Source organism: Quercus suber, unplaced genomic scaffold (assembly GCF_002906115.3).
Source record: "Quercus suber isolate HL8 unplaced genomic scaffold, Cork oak 2.0 scaffold_287, whole genome shotgun sequence".
NCBI classification, from domain to species: domain Eukaryota; kingdom Viridiplantae; phylum Streptophyta; class Magnoliopsida; order Fagales; family Fagaceae; genus Quercus; species Quercus suber.
This window is the reverse complement of record NW_027069743.1, coordinates 414,528-435,427: the sequence shown is the minus strand read 5'-3', so window position 1 is coordinate 435,427 and position 20,900 is coordinate 414,528. Positions and strand designations below refer to the sequence as shown.

At 34.1% G+C, this 20,900-nt stretch overlaps 1 protein-coding gene across 1 annotated transcript; it reads right to left on the bottom strand.

The window, feature by feature from the left end:
• Positions 1–3,818: 3,818 nt before the first annotated feature.
• Positions 3,819–14,882, bottom strand: LOC111997134 (embryonic protein DC-8). Its single transcript, XM_065782032.1, is given in 11 exon segments — positions 3,819–3,875; positions 6,328–6,457; positions 6,823–6,932; positions 7,239–7,263; positions 7,265–7,542; positions 7,544–7,809; positions 11,001–11,117; positions 12,144–12,274; positions 12,371–12,381; positions 12,505–12,552; positions 14,424–14,882. Coding segments are annotated over 11 exon segments (1,575 nt in total). The 5' UTR covers positions 14,826–14,882.
• Positions 14,883–20,900: the final 6,018 nt, after the last annotated feature.

The following is a 20,900-nucleotide window of genomic DNA, read 5'->3' as shown; positions in this document are numbered from 1 at the left end:
TAACTAAAACTGTTGGTATTACTTGTCATTTTTGGGTACAGTCAGGTGTACTATTAGTTAGTTCTTATCTGTCAGAGCAGTAGAGTTTTAACTTTAAGTAATGCTTAGGGCACATAAAAGTGCACAATTTTGTGTGAGAACTCGCTGTGTGATGAGTTTTGATTAGTACAAGTGTGTCCTCACATAACCCATCAACAAATTTACACAAATTATAACTCGCTATATAAACGAATTGTGGCACAAAATTATGCACTTTTTTATGTCCCGAGTATTACTCTTTAACTATAAAGAATGAAGTACAAATAAGATATACTTATTTTGTTTTTGAAACCATAAGATATCTAATTAAGGCAACAAACATTTAAATAATTGGACTAATGTTTTTCTTCATTAAGTCGCTTCAAGATCTGAATAAAAAATTAGGCTATTTTATTTTTCCCTTTTGCCTAGTGGCTAGGCAATCCACTTGACAACAATAAGTCAAAAACTGATTGGTAAACCAGTAAATAAAGGTGAACCCACATCATCAAATTGGACAAGTTACTAGTTAGACATATATTCTATTATTAAAGGAAAAAGGAAGTCATAAAAAAAACATTTTTGAGAAATGTCAATACTCAAGCTTAACACTGACTCAATGAAAGAAAAGACAGTAAGTACGAACATCTTTAACATAGAATATAGATTGACAGCGCAATTGAACATGTTCAAAATAAAAATTGGGAATTAATTATTACAAACATGTCCAAGTCTGGTGCCTCATGAAAGGGTTGAGGACTCAATAAGTTAAACGAATTAGGGAGGGTCAGGTGCCTCGTGAAAAGATTGAGAATGCTATGGTCATTATCAATCAATTTGTTGTTCCAACAAAGTGATTTTGTTCTTACGATTGAGCTTCTCCCCAGTGAATAAAGAAACCTATTGAATACTTTTCTCCGGCCAATGCATTGAGCACATGTTTAGAGAAGCCAACAAAGTATGGATGCTATTCAACGGTATTGTAGTCATAAACTGTTTTTACTGAGGTTTAACCTCTGCTAACCCTTGATCTGGCTGATTTGTACTTCTACTTCTTTTTTTTTTGGACATACACATTATGTTCACTCCATTTGTTTCAAATAAAATATTTTATATGTAAAATATTTTCAAGTATTTGCATGACTAGTAAAATTTTCAACCAAACTACCAAAATCGGTGGCTCAACGGAGTCACAAGTGCCAAAGGTCAAGTGATTGAACCGCTGCTAGGTGGTGTTTTTGGTGACCAAACTGTTGGCATTGGTTGTCGGAATGTGTCTCTGACCACTAGATTGCCAGCATCGATTGTCGGAGCTAAGTTGGACAACCAACACCTATTGTTGGAGCAATGGTTTTGGCCTCCAAATCGGTGACCAAGCCACCATATGGAAGTAGGAGAAGCCATTGTATGTTTTTGCAAAATATTTTACCAAAATTTTTAAACATAAAACATTTTACAATTTTTAATAAAAGATTTTACCGTTAATAGAAAATATCATACAAGTTTGACAATATTTTATATGCAAACAAACACTTTTTTTTTTGGAGGAAATGCAAACAAACACTTGAAAATAAGAAAATACTTTTTGGAAAATATTTTTACTTAAAAACAAGCTAAATATTTGGACCCGCTTCATGATGATTGTCTTCTAATTATTAGACCAAGACATCAATTCCTAAAGGTTTTGTAACTGAATTGGCACCTCTCAATACATAAAGTGCTTGGGGGTTGAGGAGAGAAAGAATTCGAGTTATGGGATTAGCAGAATGTTGCAACTATCTCTTAAAAAAAAAAAAAAACCAAGACATCAATTAATTTAAGTCTTAAATATATAGAATGCAAAAGGTTGAGATTTAATGTCTTGCTCTCCAGGCCAACTTTTAAAGAAAACATCTCTCAACATGAAAGCAACTAAATTAGAGTTTAAATCATAATCCAGTGATTATAAACGTCTTTGTTTTTTGTTTTTTGTTTTTTTTTTTGTTGGCAGTGTCTTGATGTTTGTCATTAAAATCTCATATCTCCATTATTTGTCCAAAAAAACACTAAGATCGTAATTGTTCAACACAACACATCATTGCGACCAAATAATTCATCCCCAACGTCTGTCCTTGAATCATTTGATTAGGAATGAGGGCAAGCACAAACCGCGTGTTAACGACACAGTGTTTATGTTTCAATGTAACCCTGCGACATATCATTTTCGACCCCCCACTTTTTCAAAACCCCATCGAGTCATTTCTTAATAAAAACAACCTTCCCGAAGTGTTAACATCTTTTTTTTAAAGTCAAAATGCCACTTGTTTTGTAACTTTTGTTTCCCTGGAAAAATTCAATAAAGAAGAACAAGTATCAAATAGACACACTGGCCCATATGAATGGCTTTGGATAGGAACAAGCACTTGTTGATATCAAAAATTAAACACAAGCAGACATAACCTTAATACTATTCTTAAATGGGTAGTGACAATTTTACATCAATAAAGACAATTTTTTGTCAGATTTTTTTACCAATTTTATGAGGTGTACAGTTAATAAAGTTAATTTTTTAAATTTCACTTATCACTTCAATATTATTTTCAATTATTTTATTAATTTATACTAATTTTTTATTAAATGAACTTCACAATAAACCATCCTTAACAAACCCCTTACGGGGCAATTAAGGCCAAATGGGTGATGTATAGATAGCCCTCCATATGTGTCTGAATCACTGCAACAAAGTCATCAAGTGAATTGACGACAAAAAGGAAGGCAATCATCAAAATAAAACAAATGTGGCACATGATCCTAATCCATATATATTTTATTAGAAGTGACATCTTTTACTTAACCCAATTCCAAATAAAATAAAAGACAACTAGAGAGCGGCAGTTTAGAATAGCATTTTTCTTTTAAATTTATTGTGTTCTTTTTATATATGTTGGTATGTCTTAGTCTTTCAAATCTCACTTTAAATAAATTAAGTACTTAATTTTATGATATCCTGGAAAATCATCAATCAATTCTGATGAGTAATTATTAGTTAGTAAGCCTCTTTTCCAGCATAGTCATGGTATTGTATGTAGTGTGAAAAGACTAATTGCCTTTACCCCCCTCCCTTTCACTTAGAGTAGAAAATGAGCTAGTTAGGGTTTATCTAGTATTATATGTTCAAACTTAGCTTGATAATAAATATAAAATGTTTAAGTTGAGTTTAAGCTTGAACTAAGTCTACAAACTATATTTGAACTTAAACTTGCTGGATAGTTTAAAAACTTGAGCTCAAGTTTAATATTAAGCTAAAACTCTGACTTAACATCAAACTCAAAAAAGTAAAATATAAGTGTATTATCAAAATATTATTAAATCCATTTAATTTGAACATGCGGTCGAATTCCTAATAAATGAAGGCTTAATAGGATATTAATTTATTTTTTAAACCCATATCAATCTTATTACCAAGATCATAAACCAAAACTGCTCACAAATAATTATTTTTACTTAAGCTTGGCTCAAGTGTTAAACAAGTCTAAAATTAAAAGCTCATTTGTTAAACAAGTCTAAAATTAAAGGCTGAAACTTGACTTGTTTATACACAAGGAAAACATAAATGAGATTTTTCACAAACCTCCTTGAGATGCGAATCATGCATCTTGTGATGCGAATTATGCATCGTTTGCATAGAATTTTCTCTGTTCCCAAATCTAACAACCTATGAATAGATCATATCTCAATTCAGGCTAGAAATCTACGATCCCAAAATCAAAATTCCATTTTTGTCGTCTAAGTTTCAAAGTAGGTGAGCTTTTAGAATATGACTATAGGAAATTATTTATGAATAGCATAGAATTTTCTCTGTTCTTGGATCTAACAGCCTATGAACGGATCATATCTCAATTCAGACTAGGATCTTGAAATCAAGATTCCATTTTTGGGTGAGTTTGGTTCAGTTTTTTGAAACTAGGTTTTTTGAAAATGTGGGGGTTTAAAAAAGTGCGGTATGAAACTGGATTTTTCAAAAAAGCTGAATGTTTGATAAAAATTGTTAAAAAGTGTTTTTTTAAAAAGCTGAGTGTTTGGCTAACACTTATAAAAGTGGCGGTTTGAGTTATAAATTACCAAAAAGGACAATGTATATATAAGGGAGTTTATTTCATACTTAAACCAACTACTTAATAATACTTACTTAAAAAAAATTACTTAATAATAATAATTTATTGTTAACTAAAATTTGTTGTAAAAATATTGTAAGCTAAAATTTGTTGTACAAATATTTTAAAGATAGTGTTTCTCTAACATATATATTTATATATATACATATATATATATTTTCATAAGCTTACTTTAAAAAAAAAAAAAAAATTGTTGAAGCCTGTGCCCCACACCACACGTATAACCAACACATAACCTTTTTTTTCCCTTTTTTTCTCAAACACATCTTCTTCACCTTTTGTCTTCTTTATTTCTCCCTTATCTCTATTTTCCTCCACACACTTCTTCACATTTTGATTTCTTTCAAGTTTCAACACCTCTCTCTATCTAACTCTGTTTCACATCCTCTAAACTATTACTTCATCAAAGGGGAGAGAGTGAGAACTGAGAAAGATAAAATGAAAAATAGAGAGATCTCAACAAACCCAAAGAAAATGTCGCTAGGTGAAAGGTTAGGGTACAAGGAATCTTGCTTCTGCTGCGTAGAGACGGAGTTCAACGATGACATGCCTCTGCTCTTGTCTCACAATCTTTCTTCCCCTGGCTTTGACTTTGTCGTCGCTACTCTAGTTCGTATAATCGCCCATAGAGACAGAGTTCAAACTATTACTACAAGGGATTGCTTTTTTTTTTTTTTTTTTTCCTTAGCTGATTTGGAAATTTGTTATTGAATTGAATCTAGGCTAGACGCTATTTTTTTGTGGTCTTTGTAGCAATTAATTTATCAAAGGGTTCTGGGGTTGCGAATGACGATCTGCCTTGATTTATCAAAGTGTAAAATTGAGTTTCCAATAAAATGTGAAGGGCAATTTAGTAACTGAACATAGAGTCCAACGGTAATATTTATGAACACGCATGGGCTTTTGGAAAAGGCTCTGAAGAGCTGCTTTCTAATAACGCGCATTCCTCTTCACATTTCAAAAGTTGCGTTTTGAAACTTCACCAAATGCTTATATTGTTTTTTTTTTGTTTCAAAAAGTGCTTTTTGCCATAAGAAAGTGCAAACAAACGGGCGCTTAATTTGTCTAATTTTTTAAGTAGGTGAGCTTTTAGATTATGGTTATTGGAAAATCTTTATGAACAGATGGTGAGATGGGCCTTTGAAATGATATGAAATTAATTGTGGATATAACAAAACAATAGAAATGCTTAGCTATTAATGAAAAGAGGAAGAAAAGTCAATTAAAAGGATGATTGGCCGATGGGGAAAAGTGAATCAGAGAAAAAAAAGTACACAAAACGGATATTCTTAATCTTAACGCAATGATTTTTTTTTCTTAACCTTTTAAGATTGGGCCTTGTCTATGTTTTCTTTATTAACATCTAAAACACCACCTCCACAAACCCAATAATGAGTGGGCCACCAATAAAGCTATCAAGGCCAGGCCCATATTTTTCATTACCTTTTTTTATTTTTTGGGTTGAGAAACCGAACAGTGCAGCATTTTATTCAATCAACAAGAGAAATCAGAAATAGCAATGAAGAAATATCTGGAGAAACAGACCCCAGGGTCTAGGCTAAAACAAAAACAGAGAGAGAGAGAGAGAAACTCTTGGCTAAAGCATGGGCTAGAATGACTCAAAAAGCGAGTCAGCAATAAATTGTGTATCTTTGATAAGATGTCCAAATGCAATGACTTTTTAGCTAGACCTGGCAGCAACATTTTGTAATGGTTATAACTTACTCTTTGACAAGATGTCCAACGGAATGACATTTTAACTAGAGAATTTTGTTAATGGTTATAACTTACTGTGACCTGTATGTATCATATCATATGATTTGAAAAGATCAAAGATATATTTTATCCAAATAAACTCGAAGATGGACCTGGCTTGAATAGAATCAGAAACCAGTCCATTTTGTATTCGATGAGATCACAATTCATAGTATCAAACCTATAGAGCAACAAAATTTACTTCCAGCAACAAAGATAACGAGTTCATATTCATATATACCTCGAACTGAAAAGTGGAAAGGAACACAAACGATAGGACATATATACACAGTAACAAAATGCACAAAAGAAAAACACCAACAGCATCATCATCATGCAAAATAACCGAATTGGTACATGATCACATCTTGACTTGGCGATCCACCACCTCAATACGTACTTTGCCTTCATCATCCAAATGTCCCACATCGTTAAAAGTCTGACCGTTAATTTGATCAGCCTCTTTCAGTTTAGAAGTTACATATCCTGGTCGGGTCTCTTCAACATCCACCTCAACCGTCCTTACTTCCCTTAATTCTCCGGTGTCATCATCCAAGTATCCAACACCACATACGCAGTAGCGGCCCTAATCAAAATAGCAAGTTCTCATTACCACCACGAAGCCAAAACACACACACACACACACACAGAGCAATTCATGCCATGAAATTTCTCACAAAACATTTTTCATAACTTACTACAATTTGCTAAACTGGCAAGTTATGAAAAGAGCAACATCACTTTTATATATAATGTCATTAGTACTATTTTTATTATGCATCAATTACAATATATTATGTCAGGATTATGTCAAGAGTAAAAAATTTTGTAAAGCCTGATGATGACTTTAGCATTTGTTACTGTTGAATTATATCTTAAATGTGAATTTCAATACCTCTCAGCTTCAGGCTCATTTCGGGCAGCTTCGTCCTTGTACTCCTGGCCCTTCAACTTCAACCCTTCCATCTTCCGTCTCGCTTCCTCAGTTGTTTCGCTCAACTTCTCCTGCATCATATATTGTCATTTTTTAATAAAACCTACATAATAATCTAGGCAATATTTGATATTTCAAAATAAATTTATAACTTTTGAGTTGGTCATTTTTGACTGAAAGAACAAAAAATGATAAATTCATAAAAAAATGATAGATAAATGAATATTTAGTTACGTCTAGTGCACACAATCAACCAAGATCGATGAATATTAGTTATTGTTTACAATGTCAAACAACTAAATAGTTGTGAAATTTGTTGTTAAAAAAAAAAAAAAATTATGTTTGTATCATACGTATGATATATTAATGTTATATACCTTGGTTGCCCCTCTAGCCTCTTCAGTCTTTCTTACCAGTCAAGAAACCCATAGCTCTTTTAGCAGCATCGGCAGCAGAGTCCTTAATCTCTCCAAGCTTACCCAACGTAGTATCCTTCCCCTCTATAGCTTTCTCCTCCGCATAATGCTTATTCTCACTCGCCTTTTCAACCGTCGTGTCCTTCGTCTCCTTCTCCTTCTCCACCGCGTAATCCTTATACTCACTTGCCTTTCCCACCGCAGAGTCCTTTGCTTGCTTTGCCTTCTCCGCCGCAGAGTCCTTAGTCTCCTTTGCCTTCTGCGCCCGCAGAGTCCTTAGTCTCCTTCGCCTTCTGCGCCGTGTAATCAGTATACTCACTTGCCTTTCCCACCACAGAATCCTTAGCCTGCTTCGCCCCCTTCTCCGCCGCAGAGTCCTTAGACTCTTTTGCCTTTTCCGCCGCCTCCTTTGCTTTCTCTGCTGCATAGTCCTTGTACTCCTCCACCTTCCCCTTGGTAGAGTCCTTTGTTTCCCTACCCTTTTCTGTAGTCTCTTTCGCCTTCTCAGTTGTATAATCTGTTGAAAGTGTGACTGAGAAAGAAGAAATGAAGCGAAGAAACACAGAAGCACAGAAAGAATTTTTTTTTTTTTTTTTATATATATATGATAAGATTTAAACTTGTCATAGGTTGTAGCTAGCAAACAAATGCTCCACAAAATGAGATAAGATTCTAACTCCAGATCACATACTCTAATATCACAATAAATTATTGATTATTCAAAAAATTTAAATTGTTACAAAATAATGAACCTAATCATTTGACTAACATTCTAACTAATCTATTTTAACTTAAGAATAATATTTAAAACTTTGACAAAATAGTTTTAGCTAAAGAAAACAAATATATTTATAGTGATCTATATGGAGAAAACACACAACTTTATAGTACAACTCATAAGATCAAAGTTTTTTGTTTATTATTTTCAAATTGCATATGAATTGATACTGTTTATCATACAACATCATTCAAATTATGCATATGCTTGAGCCGCAAGACGAGGAGTAAGATTGAACTCTAATGGGGTGGCTATTAGGTTGGTAAGCCCAATTTCGAAAGCATGCAACAAGGTAGCTAATGTGAGTTGTGTAACTTGTAGAGCAAATGAAATCCCAGGACACATTCTTCTACCACTGCCAAATGGTATCAACTCAAAATGTTGGCCCTTAACATCAACATCCTTGTGAGTTGTAAGGAATCTTTCAGGTCGAAATTCAGGCGGATCCACCCACACATTTGGGTCTTGATGGAGTTTTGAAACATTAACAATGAGTCGTGTACCTGATGGGATGTTATAGCCAGCCAAAGTACAGTCTTCCAAAGACTCATGTGGCACTAAGAGTGGCGCAGCAGGGTATAAACGCATTGTTTCTTTGAGGATAGGTTGGAGATACTCCAAATTTTTCACATCTGATTCCTTCACTTGCCTTTCTCTACCAACTTGGATATCTAATTCTTATTGATCTTTCTTTAGAGTTTCACGGTTATTGAGAAGTGTTGAAAGTGTGACTGAGAAAGAAGAAATGAAGCAAAGAAACACAGAAGCACAGAAAGAAGAACAGCTCAGGTGTAATAGTGATGAAAACGACAGAACGTATAAACAAAAGAAGAAAGGGAAATTGAAGACAAACGACTGCGTTTCTGATAAGTGATAGGCACGTGAGAAAGTGGACACGTGAGAGTGAATAGTACTGTACAGCTGTAAAATCAGTATTGGTTAGTTTGTTAAAATTCTGTTAGAAGTTAGTTAGTTTGTTTTTCCCTCTCTTGCTCCGTTGCTCTGTTAGTAAGTGTATATAAACAGAGCCTTATTGTAACTTAACACTCAATTCATTTTTTCCAATTAATCAAAGTGATTCAGATCTTTTCTCTCAAAACAGTTTCTAGATTCTTTATATGGTATCAGAGCTTCAATTAGCTCATCAATGGCTTCCGTCTCTAACAATGCTTCAGACTCTGAGAATCTTCCAAACACTTCTGATAATATGAATCGCAGATCATCTAATCAAGCTCCTTCAATGGAGGATGTCAATACCAATCCTTCAAGCCCTTTCTATATTCCACCATCTGATGTTGTTCTGGTTTCCCAACCACTGATTGGTCCAGAAAATTATCTCAGTTGGTCAAGGGCTGTATTTCTATCTCTCAGTGGTAGAAATAAATTTGGTTTTCTTGATGGATCGATCTCCACACCTGATCTCTCTCATCCTCTGTATAATGCATGGCACAGAGCAAACACCACCATTCTCTCATGGATGGTGAATTCCTTGAATAAGGATCTAGCTACAAGTGTTATGTACATTCATACTGCAAAGGAATTGTGGATTGACATGCGTGATAGGTTCTCTCAACCAAACATCCCTAGATTCTTTGAGATTCAGAAAGAAATTTCGAAGCTTTCTCAAGGATCTTTATCCGTAAGTTCCTATTTCACAAAATTTAAGATTTTGTGGGATGAACTTGTGCATTATCAATCTTTTTCTACTTGCACTTGTGTGTGCAATTGTGGTTCTCAAAGAAATCAACTATGTGCTCAGCAAAAGGATCAAGTTTTTCGTTTTCTTATGGGACTCAATGACAGTTATTCCACTGTTACTAGTCAGATTCTGATCACTGAGCCATTACCTGCTTTGAACAAGGCATATTCTTTAATCTTGCAAGAAGAAAAACGCAGGCAAGTTGGCCAAGCTGATTTGGTCATCGAACCAACAGCCTTATATGTTAACAATCCTAATTCAAAGGGATTTCAAGGTCACCAAGGATGGAATCAGGTTCATCAAGGCTGGAACCAGGGTGTAACTCATGGTAATCAAAGTGGAAAGAATGGCAATTCAAGGAAGGAGAGGCCTGTGTGCACTTACTGTGGAATTGTTGGTCATATAGCAGACAAATGTTACAAATTGCATGGATACCCCCCCGGGTATAAACACAAAGGAAAAGCATCTGCTAATCAGGTTTCTAGCAATGCAAATGGCTCGTATGGGAATTTTTTTTGCAACAGTACTGGTTTTGGGAATGCTAGTTCTCAACCTATGCAAAATTTTGCTAACCAACCTGATCAGATGTACCATGCTCCTCAGCTGACCATGCCACAGCCTCAATTCAACAATGCACCTCAGTGTCCCATTACTCAGAATCAGTGTGAGCAGCTGTTGACCTTCCTTGCCTCCAAGTCAAATACTTACCCTCAACCTTCTCACCAAGCTGCCTCAGTTATGTCTCCATTAAATGGTGCTAATTTCACTGCAGGAGCTAGTTCTTCCACACCTTACCTTGCAAATTTTTCAGGTAATCCTTTCTGGTTGCCTCCAAATTTTACTCATTCAATTTTTTCTGCCCATATAGTTGATAGGCATGCACACAAAGCAAATGAATGGATCATTGACACTGGTGCTTCAGATCACATGGTCCATTCAGTGTCATGCTTGTCATCTATCACTTCCACTATTAAAACTTTTGTTTACTTACCAAATGGAGAAAAGGCTTTGGTTACTCACATAGGAACAGTCCATATTTCAGATCAACTCACTCTCTATGGAGTTCTTTGTGTTCCCTCTTTTACTTTTAATCTCATATCTGTCACTCAACTCACCAAAACTCGTTTTTGCTGCCTTATATTCTTTGGTTCTTTGTGCTTTATCCAGGACCTGGCCAATTGGAACATGATTGGACTGGGTAAAGCATCAAGAGGCCTTTATCTTCTGCAAGAAAATCCTCAACAACCTGTTTCAATTCCTTCATCATCTAGTATTGCTGCTTCTTCACAGAAATCTGTTTCAATTCCATCTGTTGTCAATTCTGTCAATAATGCTGATTTGTGGCATTTTCGTTTAGGGCATCCTTCAAATGCAAAAATGTCTTTACTCAATAAATCTGTATCTGGTTTGAACTCAAATAAAATGGCTTGTTGTGACATTTGTCATCTTGCAAAACAAAAGAGGTTACCTTTTCCTAACAGCACTCATGTCTCCCATTGTCCTTTTGATCTTATACATTGTGATCTTTGGGGGCCCTTCTCTGTTCCAACAGTTGAAGATTACAAGTTCTTTCTCACCATTGTGGATGATTATTCTAGATGCACTTGGGTTTATTTACTTAAATCTAAGTCAGAAACACATGCTCTTATTGCACAATTTTCCAACATGGTTGAAACTCAATTTGACACAAAGATTAAATGCCTTAGAAGTGACAATGGCACAGAGTTTTTTATGAAAGATTTCTTTAGATCAAAAGGTATTTTACATCAATTAACTTGTGTTGAAACACCTCAACAAAATGCAATTGTTGAGAGAAAACATCAACACATTTTAAATGTTGCAAGAGCTTTAAGATTTCATTCATCCTTGCCTTTGAAAATGTGGGGGGATTGTATTCTTACTGCTGTATATCTCATAAATAGGTTACCTTCCAAACATTTACAAAACAAAACCCCTTTTGAAATGCTTTTTCAAACATCTCCTTCATATGATCACATCAGAATCTTTGGCTGCCTATGTTTCACTTCCACCATTTGTCAAAACAGGCACAAATTTGCACCAAGAGCTAGAAAATGTGTTTTTCTAGGATATCCCAGTGGTGTTAAAGGGTACAAAGTCATGGATTTGGAAACAAATTCCATTTTTCTTTCTAGAGATGTGGTTTTTTATGAAAATCAGTTCCCCTTTGCTTCTGGTTTTTCTTCTTCCTCTGATCACCACACTGATCCTTCAATCTTTGATTCCAATTCTTTTGTTTTGCCTCTTTCTGTTCCTGATTCTCCCATTTCAGATTCTGATTTTCTCCTTAGGAATGGACTTGTACTCCCTAATTCTGCAGACACCATTTCTGCAGATCAGGATCCTAACCCTCCTCATGTTCCTCACTCACCTTCATCATTTTCAAATGCTACTCCTAATGTTGTTGATTCTGAACATGCTCCTGTTCCTATATTTGTTCCTAGACCCAATTCTCCATTAAACCTTCGTAAATCTACCAGACCACACAACCCTCCACCATACCTAAAAGACTTTTCATGCAAATCAGTCACTTCCAACCCTTCAAAACCCTCCACTGGCCTCCCTTATGACATATTTGCCTGTCTCACTTATTCAAACCTTACTAAACACTACAAACAGTTTGTCAATGCTGTTGATTCATCCTGCCCAGACCCCACTTCTTTCCATGAAGCTGTTCAATCCCCTGATTGGAGGGCTGCTATGGATAAAGAAATTGCAGCCCTTGAACTTACCAACACCTGGTCTTTAACCCCTCTTCCTGCTGGTAAGATTCCCATTGGCTGCAAATGGGTTTTTAGAACAAAGTATAAGTCAGATGGCTCCATTGAAAGACATAAAGCTCGCCTGGTTGCAAAGGGGTATACTCAGAGGGAAGGGCTTGATTACACTGACACCTTCTCTCCTGTGGCCAAATCTGTCTCTGTCAGAATGGTTATGTCTCTAGCTGCTGTGAAAGGATGGGCTCTTCACCAAATGGATGTGAATAATGCCTTTCTCCATGGTGATTTGGATGAAGAGGTCTACATGAGCCTTCCACCTGGTTTTCACAGCAAGGGGGAGTGTGTTCCTACTTTAAATTCTTCACATTGTGGTCCTTTGGTTTGCAAACTCAACAAGAGCCTCTATGGCTTGAAACAAGCCTCAAGACAATGGTTTGCAAAATTTTCTTCCACCTTGTTGAATTTTGGTTTTGCCCAATCTAAGGCAGATTACTCTCTTTTTACATATACTAAAGGTACCTCTTTCACTGCCTTGCTAGTGTATGTGGATGATATTCTGCTCACTGGCAATGATCCTAAATGCATTGCTGACTTAAAGCAATTGCTTGACACCAAATTTGGCCTAAAAGACTTAGGTTTATTGAAATATTTTCTGGGATTGGAAGTTGCTAGAAGTGACAGAGGAATAAGTTTGAACCAAAGGAAGTATTGCTTGGAAATTTTGCAAGAAACAGGCTTCTTGGGGTCTAAACCACTTAGAACTCCAATGGAACAAAATTTGCACCTTTCAAAGGATGTGGGAAAGCTACTTCCAGATGCAAGTCAGTACAGAAAATTAATAGGAAGATTACTTTATCTCACTCTAACTAGACCTGATATCACTTATGCAGTGCATAGGTTGAGTCAGTTCCTAGCTGAACCAAGAGAACCTCCCATGCTGGCAGTGAATAGAGTGCTGCAATATTTGAAGGGAACTCCAGGCAGGGGACTATTTTTTTCCAGCAACTCCACAATGCAAGTGAAAGCTTTCTGTGATGCTGATTGGGCAGGTTGCCCGGACACCAGAAGATCAATCACAGGTTATAGTGTGTTCTTAGGAGATTCATTAGTCTCATGGAGGTCCAAGAAGCAAAGCACAGTGTCTAGATCATCGGCAGAGGCAGAGTATAGATCAATGGCTACAACAACTTGTGAAATTGTGTGGGTTCTTCAATTACTAAGAGATTTAAGGGTTGATCATCCTTGTAGTGCTCAACTCTTTTGTGACAATCAAGCTGCACTGCACATAGCAGCCAATCCTGTCTTCCACGAGCGAACAAAACACATAGAGGTTGACTGCCATTTGGTCAGGGACAAGATAAAAGATGGTGTAATTAGAACTTTTCATGTTTCAAGTCAGTTTCAAACAGCAGACATTTTTACCAAAGCTTTAGGACTTCCAGCCTTCAGCAAATTGGTAAATTGTTTGGGATTGATTGATATTTTCTCCCCAAATTTGAAGACTTCAAATCAAGTCGATGATTTCATAAATCATGACTTGAGGGGGAGTGTTGAAAGTGTGACTGAGAAAGAAGAAATGAAGCGAAGAAACACAGAAGCACAGAAAGAAGAACAGCTCAGGTGTAATAGTGATGAAAACGACAGAACGTATAAACAAAAGAAGAAAGGGAAATTGAAGACAAACGACTGCGTTTCTGATAAGTGATAGGCACGTGAGAAAGTGGACACGTGAGAGTGAATAGTACTGTACAGCTGTAAAATCAGTATTGGTTAGTTTGTTAAAATTCTGTTAGAAGTTAGTTAGTTTGTTTTTCCCTCTCTTGCTCCGTTGCTCTGTTAGTAAGTGTATATAAACAGAGCCTTATTGTAACTTAACACTCAATTCATTTTTTCCAATTAATCAAAGTGATTCAGATCTTTTCTCTCAAAACAGTTTCTAGATTCTTTATATAATCCTTGTACTCAGTTTTTTCAGCTGTAGTATCTTTAGCCTCTCTTGCTTTCTCTGCAGCTCTATCTTTAGCCTCTTTAGCTTTCTCCGCAGCTTGCTCTGTTGTTTCCCTTGTGGACTCTTTAGTTTCTTGGGTCTTGCCAACTACGGCTTCCTTTGCATGCTCGTATGTGTCATGAACTGCTTTCATCACAAACCCAATAACGCCAGGCCTTTGATCTTGCTCTTGGTGGTATTGTTGTTGTGAGTATTGTGTTTGCTCCGTCGTCTTAGCACCTTCTTCACACTCTCTTCTTTCTCTGTTAACATCGCTGAGATCAGAGGCAGCAAGTTTCGCTGCTTCCTCGGCTCTCTCTTCCTTGAATTGCCTTGTAGACGCCATTGAAACAAATGTATTTCAGAATTTTTTTTGGTTTTCAAAACTCTTTGTTGATTTGATTTCTCTAGCTATCTGTATGAGAAGCTAGTTCGTGCTTATATATATATAAGTATATATATTTCTATACCTATAGATGATTTGATTGGTGAAGGGATGACACGTGGTGAATGAGATTGTTGAAGATGAACACGTGGCTGTGGGGAGTGACAAGTAGTCTTTGCATGCATGCATGACACTAGTAAGAGGAATTCTAGGGGTATTGTCGGTGCTAAGAGGTTATCTTCCACGTGTCCCCTCAGGTGTCATATTGGGCTTAACTCTGCTAGCTAGCCAGAGTGATCGATCTCCATCTGTATATGAATCGAGCTCAGCTATTCCTTCATGAATACTCTATGTTCAGAAGAAGTTGGAGAAGACGAGGAGACCATTATTGAAGAAGTTGCTGTAAAATATATTTCAAAAACTTTTGCCATCAAAAGATTCAAAAACATAGATCACTGGCCTACTCGATATCTGCGCATCTTTGCCAAACTTATGAGCAGGTTTTAGGACCTAGCAAGTGTGATTAATATGTGGCAATGTTTGTTCATGATTATTCTTTTGAAAAATATTCAGGTCATAATATGATTCTCAATAAATTTTTTTTTTTGAGCCAACTTAGAATTTTACCCTTTCCAAAGTCGTTTCAATGTTACTATTTCCGTCATTTGGCCCATAAAATTTACTATCTCCACATTTGAGATTTAGATCTTAATTGACGAGGTGTTGAATGCAAGTTCTATTGGGATTTCCATAATTATTGGTCTTTGGTTTTGTGTTCGAGAGTTGGGATTTCCATATTTATTGGTCTTTGTATCTGTATTTGTGTTTGAGAGTTGAGATTGGGATTACATATGAAAGTTTGGGTTTAGGGTTGGGTGCAAATGTGACAATTATTATTATCTTAAAGCAATTTGTGATTTAATTTTTTTTTAATTTAATGTTTTTGTTTTTGTAAGGCTTGAGAAAAGCGCTAATTATGCTTTTATCTTTGAAGGACCAAAATAGCTTAGTAACATTGCAATTAGAGTTCCTCATAATCATTTATAAATTCATGGTCTACTTTATAAATGTTTGAGGTGAGATTTAGCTTATCCTCACAAACACATATTCAAATATCAGTTACTTTCTTTACTTAAAATCCTAAGGTACATTTGATACACTGAATGAGGATTACAACAAGAATTGTAATTTTTATTATTATGAATAAAATGTGTTGTAATATAATAACTAAACCTATTCATTAATTTGGTTGTAAGTTATAACATTATAATGAAATTTAAGATTTATTTTAGGAAATATCTTACTCATACAATTATATCTCCTTAAAAATTATTATTTTTAAATTTAAGGAAGATATGTGTTATTTTTTATGATTTTTTATTTTTATAATTGTTAGATGTATATGAAAATTTTGTTCATTTGGAAATATATTAAGTTTTGAAATTATTGCATTTACTAAGGAATAACTAATACAACATTTTAAAAATGAATATTTATTCCTCATTTTAAAGAATAACTATTCATAAGAAATGACTACTCTTTGTAATAAAAATATAACCAACCTAAAAAATAACTAAATCATAGGAATAACTATTATATATATATATATATATATTACAACGCTTATTACAATCTACCAAACATGCACCTAATGTTTTCATTAGGACTAACGCTATGCTACAATGCCTTCAAGCCACATAACATAGCTAAGTTTAATTTCATACCATTTATAACAACTCGAGTGCTTTCACTTGTCACCTCTATATATGCTTAGGGATTCATAACTAGTCAATCTATATATTGTATTCTTTATAGAGTCGTCATTTTTTATTTAATTCTTTCTTGATGTTATTTTTTAGGTTGCTTTATGTTCTCATCAAGAACAAACTAGTTGACTGACTTCTCACGAAAAACAAAAGACATCTTCATAGCTATTGTTATAATCACATGAATCATCAAACAAAATGTTGCCTTTACAAGGAGCACAATAAGGGCAACTTATTAATAAACCATTATGTGGTTAATGATTTTACTTTACCTAACTGTAAACCACGCAATGAATAGAAAAATATAATCTAATTATTTTAAAAGAATATAATATAAAATTTATATTTAAAAATATATTATATTTTTATAAGTTTTAGAAAATGGAACATATAATCTATTTTTCATTTTGCATTCAACAACAGCATTATAATTATAAAATTGTTTTATATAAATAGAAAAGATGTTATTAAAAGGATTTCTTTTATAATTAAAAAAATACCACAATCAGTTGACTAATTTTAACATATCCATTTTTTTTAAAGTACACCCCCATTCTATGGAATATATGTAACATGTTACATTAAGTTTAAAATATTATATAAATTTAGAATTGAAGTATTTTTTTTCTTTCCAAATATAAGTATAATGTTGATTTTATTGAGACTTGAATTTTAAGGTAATCTTTTGAATATATATCATTTTTTAGGGTGCATATCTCTAATTTTCTAATATCTTTTTTTTTTTTTTTGTATTTTTTAGCCTAAAACTAAAGAGTTTAACCCAAATAGAATAAAATTTCATACTTTTTAACCCAAAGATTAAAAAAAAAAAAGAAAAAAATAAATTGAGCCCAAAACTTAAAAGGCCTACAAAAAAAAAAAAAAAAAAAATCAATTTAATGCTCAATTAATCCAAATTGTACCAAAATAGACCAAAGTGGACTAATTGGACTGAAGTAGACAGAATATGACCGAAATAGACTGAATATGACCGAAATAGACCGAATTGGACTGAATACCCAAAGTTGGCCGAAATAGACTGAATTGGACCAAGACCGAATGGACCGAATTAGACCAAGTAATCAAAGCGGACCGAGACTGAATGGACTGAAGTGAACCAAATTTAACTGAATGGACCAAAATAGATCGAAATGGACTGAATAGACGAAAATGAATCAAAATAGGCTGAATAGACCAAAGTGGACCGAATAGACCGAAATAGTCCAAAGTGGTCCAAGTGGATCAAAATGAACCAAATTGGTCCAAGTGTACAGAAGTAGACTAAAGTAGACCGAATTTGATTGAAATGCTACATTAATATTGCTTAACAAGAGCATAGAAATAATAAATACTATGTGTCAGTTTTTAGATATTATATTAATGTGCAATGGTTTAACACCTTAGACTACACCAAGATATCAACATTTGTGCCTCTAACATAGCTGAAACGGTTTGGTTGCCTATTGTTATTTAAATATCCTTTCCAATAAACCCTATGGCACACGACTTTGCTTCCAATTCTCTCTTCAAAAAGGAAATAGATGAGTTTTCGATTCATTAAATATATGTAGAAAAAATTTGAGATTTAATTACTAAATTTTATTAGAACTTGGAACAAGTTTGAAATCTATATTTTTTAATAAATTCAGATTTAGAATAAGTACTCTCAAGTCTTAAGTCACCTTATTGCCGAGGCCAAATTCTATTCGGCTTCTTTTTCTTCTTTTCAATTTTCACATATCCATAGACATGGTAATACTATTACTCATAAACTTGCTAGATATGTTAGACATGTTAGTGATTTTTAGGTGTGGATGGAAGATGTTCCTCCACATGTCAACTTTATTCTCCTAGCTATTTTTTGTTAGGTTTTCTTTTTCCAATAAAATGGACTGATTTTCTTCTCAAAAAAAAAAAAAAAAAAAAAGGTCTCAACCCTGGCTTGTCTTTTCCAATTCTTAAGTAAGTGCACTAAAATGGATCAAAATAACTAAAGTGGACCGAATGCATTGAAGTGAACCAAATGGACCAAAGTGAACTAACATCCCTTTCCAAGCCAAGGCTGAAGCCATCTTATGCTTTGTCCAGCTTGCAAAGGTTGCAAAAACTCCATGGAGAAGCTATTGATCTCTTTGCTTTTTTTCTCCTCCTGTTCCTTAATTTGGGGATGTAGAGAAGTTAACAAAGCCCCTCATGTTCTAGCGGGCTGGTCCCTAAGAATAGGTATTGGGATTATTTTAATCATTTAGTGTGCGTTTCAGTTGTTTTTTTTTTTTTTTTTGCTTTTTGAGCCGAAATGGTTGACTTTTTCTGTGAACAGTGCATGGTGTGTACTGTTTACGGCCCACAAATTTCACTTTTTAACAACTTTTTTTTATTAAAAATAAGTCTTACAGTACTATTCACACATTTAAAAATTATTTTATTACAGTGTTTTTCAGTTTTCAGTTTTCAACTGTATCCAAACGGACCCTTAGTATATGGGCCGCCTCAAGCCTTCCTTGAAGTGTATTTTGAGGATCTTAATAAGATACATCCTGTCTAATTTCTGTGTTTGATGTTTATAAAATCTTTACCATTATCAAAAAATAATAATAAAATAAAATAAAATAAAATAGCCTAAAACCTCACACACGAGCCTACCCTCAACAATTAAAATTTTTATTATAATAACCTATATGTGAGATTGTAGGCTAATCTAAGAGTGTTGTGAAATAATTGTTGTGTCCCTAAAAGGACTCAACTAGTAATTAAATAAGACCAAGGATATTATTATAGATAGATCAGTTCACTCATAATTAATACCTCAACTAAAATAATGTGATAGTATTTAATATTACTCCTAAGCGAGATAAATACTCCTAAAAAAGGTGAGATAAATACTGACATTCATGAAATATTATGCACAGAAAATTGACATATAACTTCTTGGATCAATAAATGAATCAAACGAAATTAAATTAATCAATTTTTGGGGGGTCAGAATAATGGTTAAAAACTGCAAAACTTTCCTAGAAGTATTTTCATCAATGATTTTGGATTTTATTAAAAAAAGGGGGGTGGGGGGGTTGGGGGGAGGAATAAAAGACTTGACTCTCTAATTTCATAGATGCTCATTATAAAAGACCAGAGAAAATTGGTCTTTGCCCTTTTCGCACAACAAAAAAAAAAAAAAAACTAGCATTTTGTCCCCTTTCCCAAACTAATTAGGAAAATACTCCTGTTTTGAAACTCGATTTTCTCAAAATTGAATTTCAACGTCACTATAGACTCCTTAAAACACCACTATAGGTATGAGGTGATCAAACTTATAAAAAAAAAAAAAAAAAAAATTCTTGCATGGAACTCGAGTTCCAAAACGCCACTATAAGGTCCTTAAAACGCCACTTATAAGGCTCTAGAATTTTTTTTTTAAAATTTTTGATTTGTTATAACTCAATTGTTCAAAAATCAAGTTTTAAATTGAAACTTGATTTTTAGAAAATTGAGATTCAAAATAAGAGTATTTCTCTTATTAGTTTGGGAAATCGGGCAAAATGCTGGATTAAAAAAAAAAAAAAAATAATTGGTCTTTGCCCTTTTCGCACAAAAAAAAAAAAAAAAAAACTAGCATTTTGTCCCCTTTCCCAAACTAATTAGGAAAATACTCCTGTTTTGAAACTCGATTTTCTCAAAATTGAATTTCAACGTCACTATAGACTCCTTAAAACACCACTATAGGTATGAGGTGATCAAACTTATAAAAAAAAAAAAAAAAAAAATTCTTGCATGGAACTCGAGTTCCAAAACGCCACTATAAGGTCCTTAAAACGCCACTTATAAGGCTCTAGAATTTTTTTTTTAAAATTTTTGATTTGTTATAACTCAATTGTTCAAAAATCAAGTTTTAAATTGAAACTTGATTTTTAGAAAATTGAGATTCAAAATAAGAGTATTTCTCTTATTAGTTTGGGAAATCGGGCAAAATGCTGGATTAAAAAAAAAAAAAAAAAGGGGCAAAAACCCATTTTCTCCATAAAAGACCAGAATGAAGATTTGTCCAAGCCACTAAACTCCACTATCAAAATTATCATGAATTGAAAATGGGATGGGAAGAGTTCTGTCAATTACCTATCAATTTCCTGTTTGTTGGAGTTGTAATCAATCAGGAATCATGTCCTACTACAATTGTTTCATAATAAAATAAGATTGGTGCATTAAGTAGCATCGGTTGACAACTTGACATGTCCTATTACAATTGGTGTATAATAAATTGGTACAAGTGACGGTC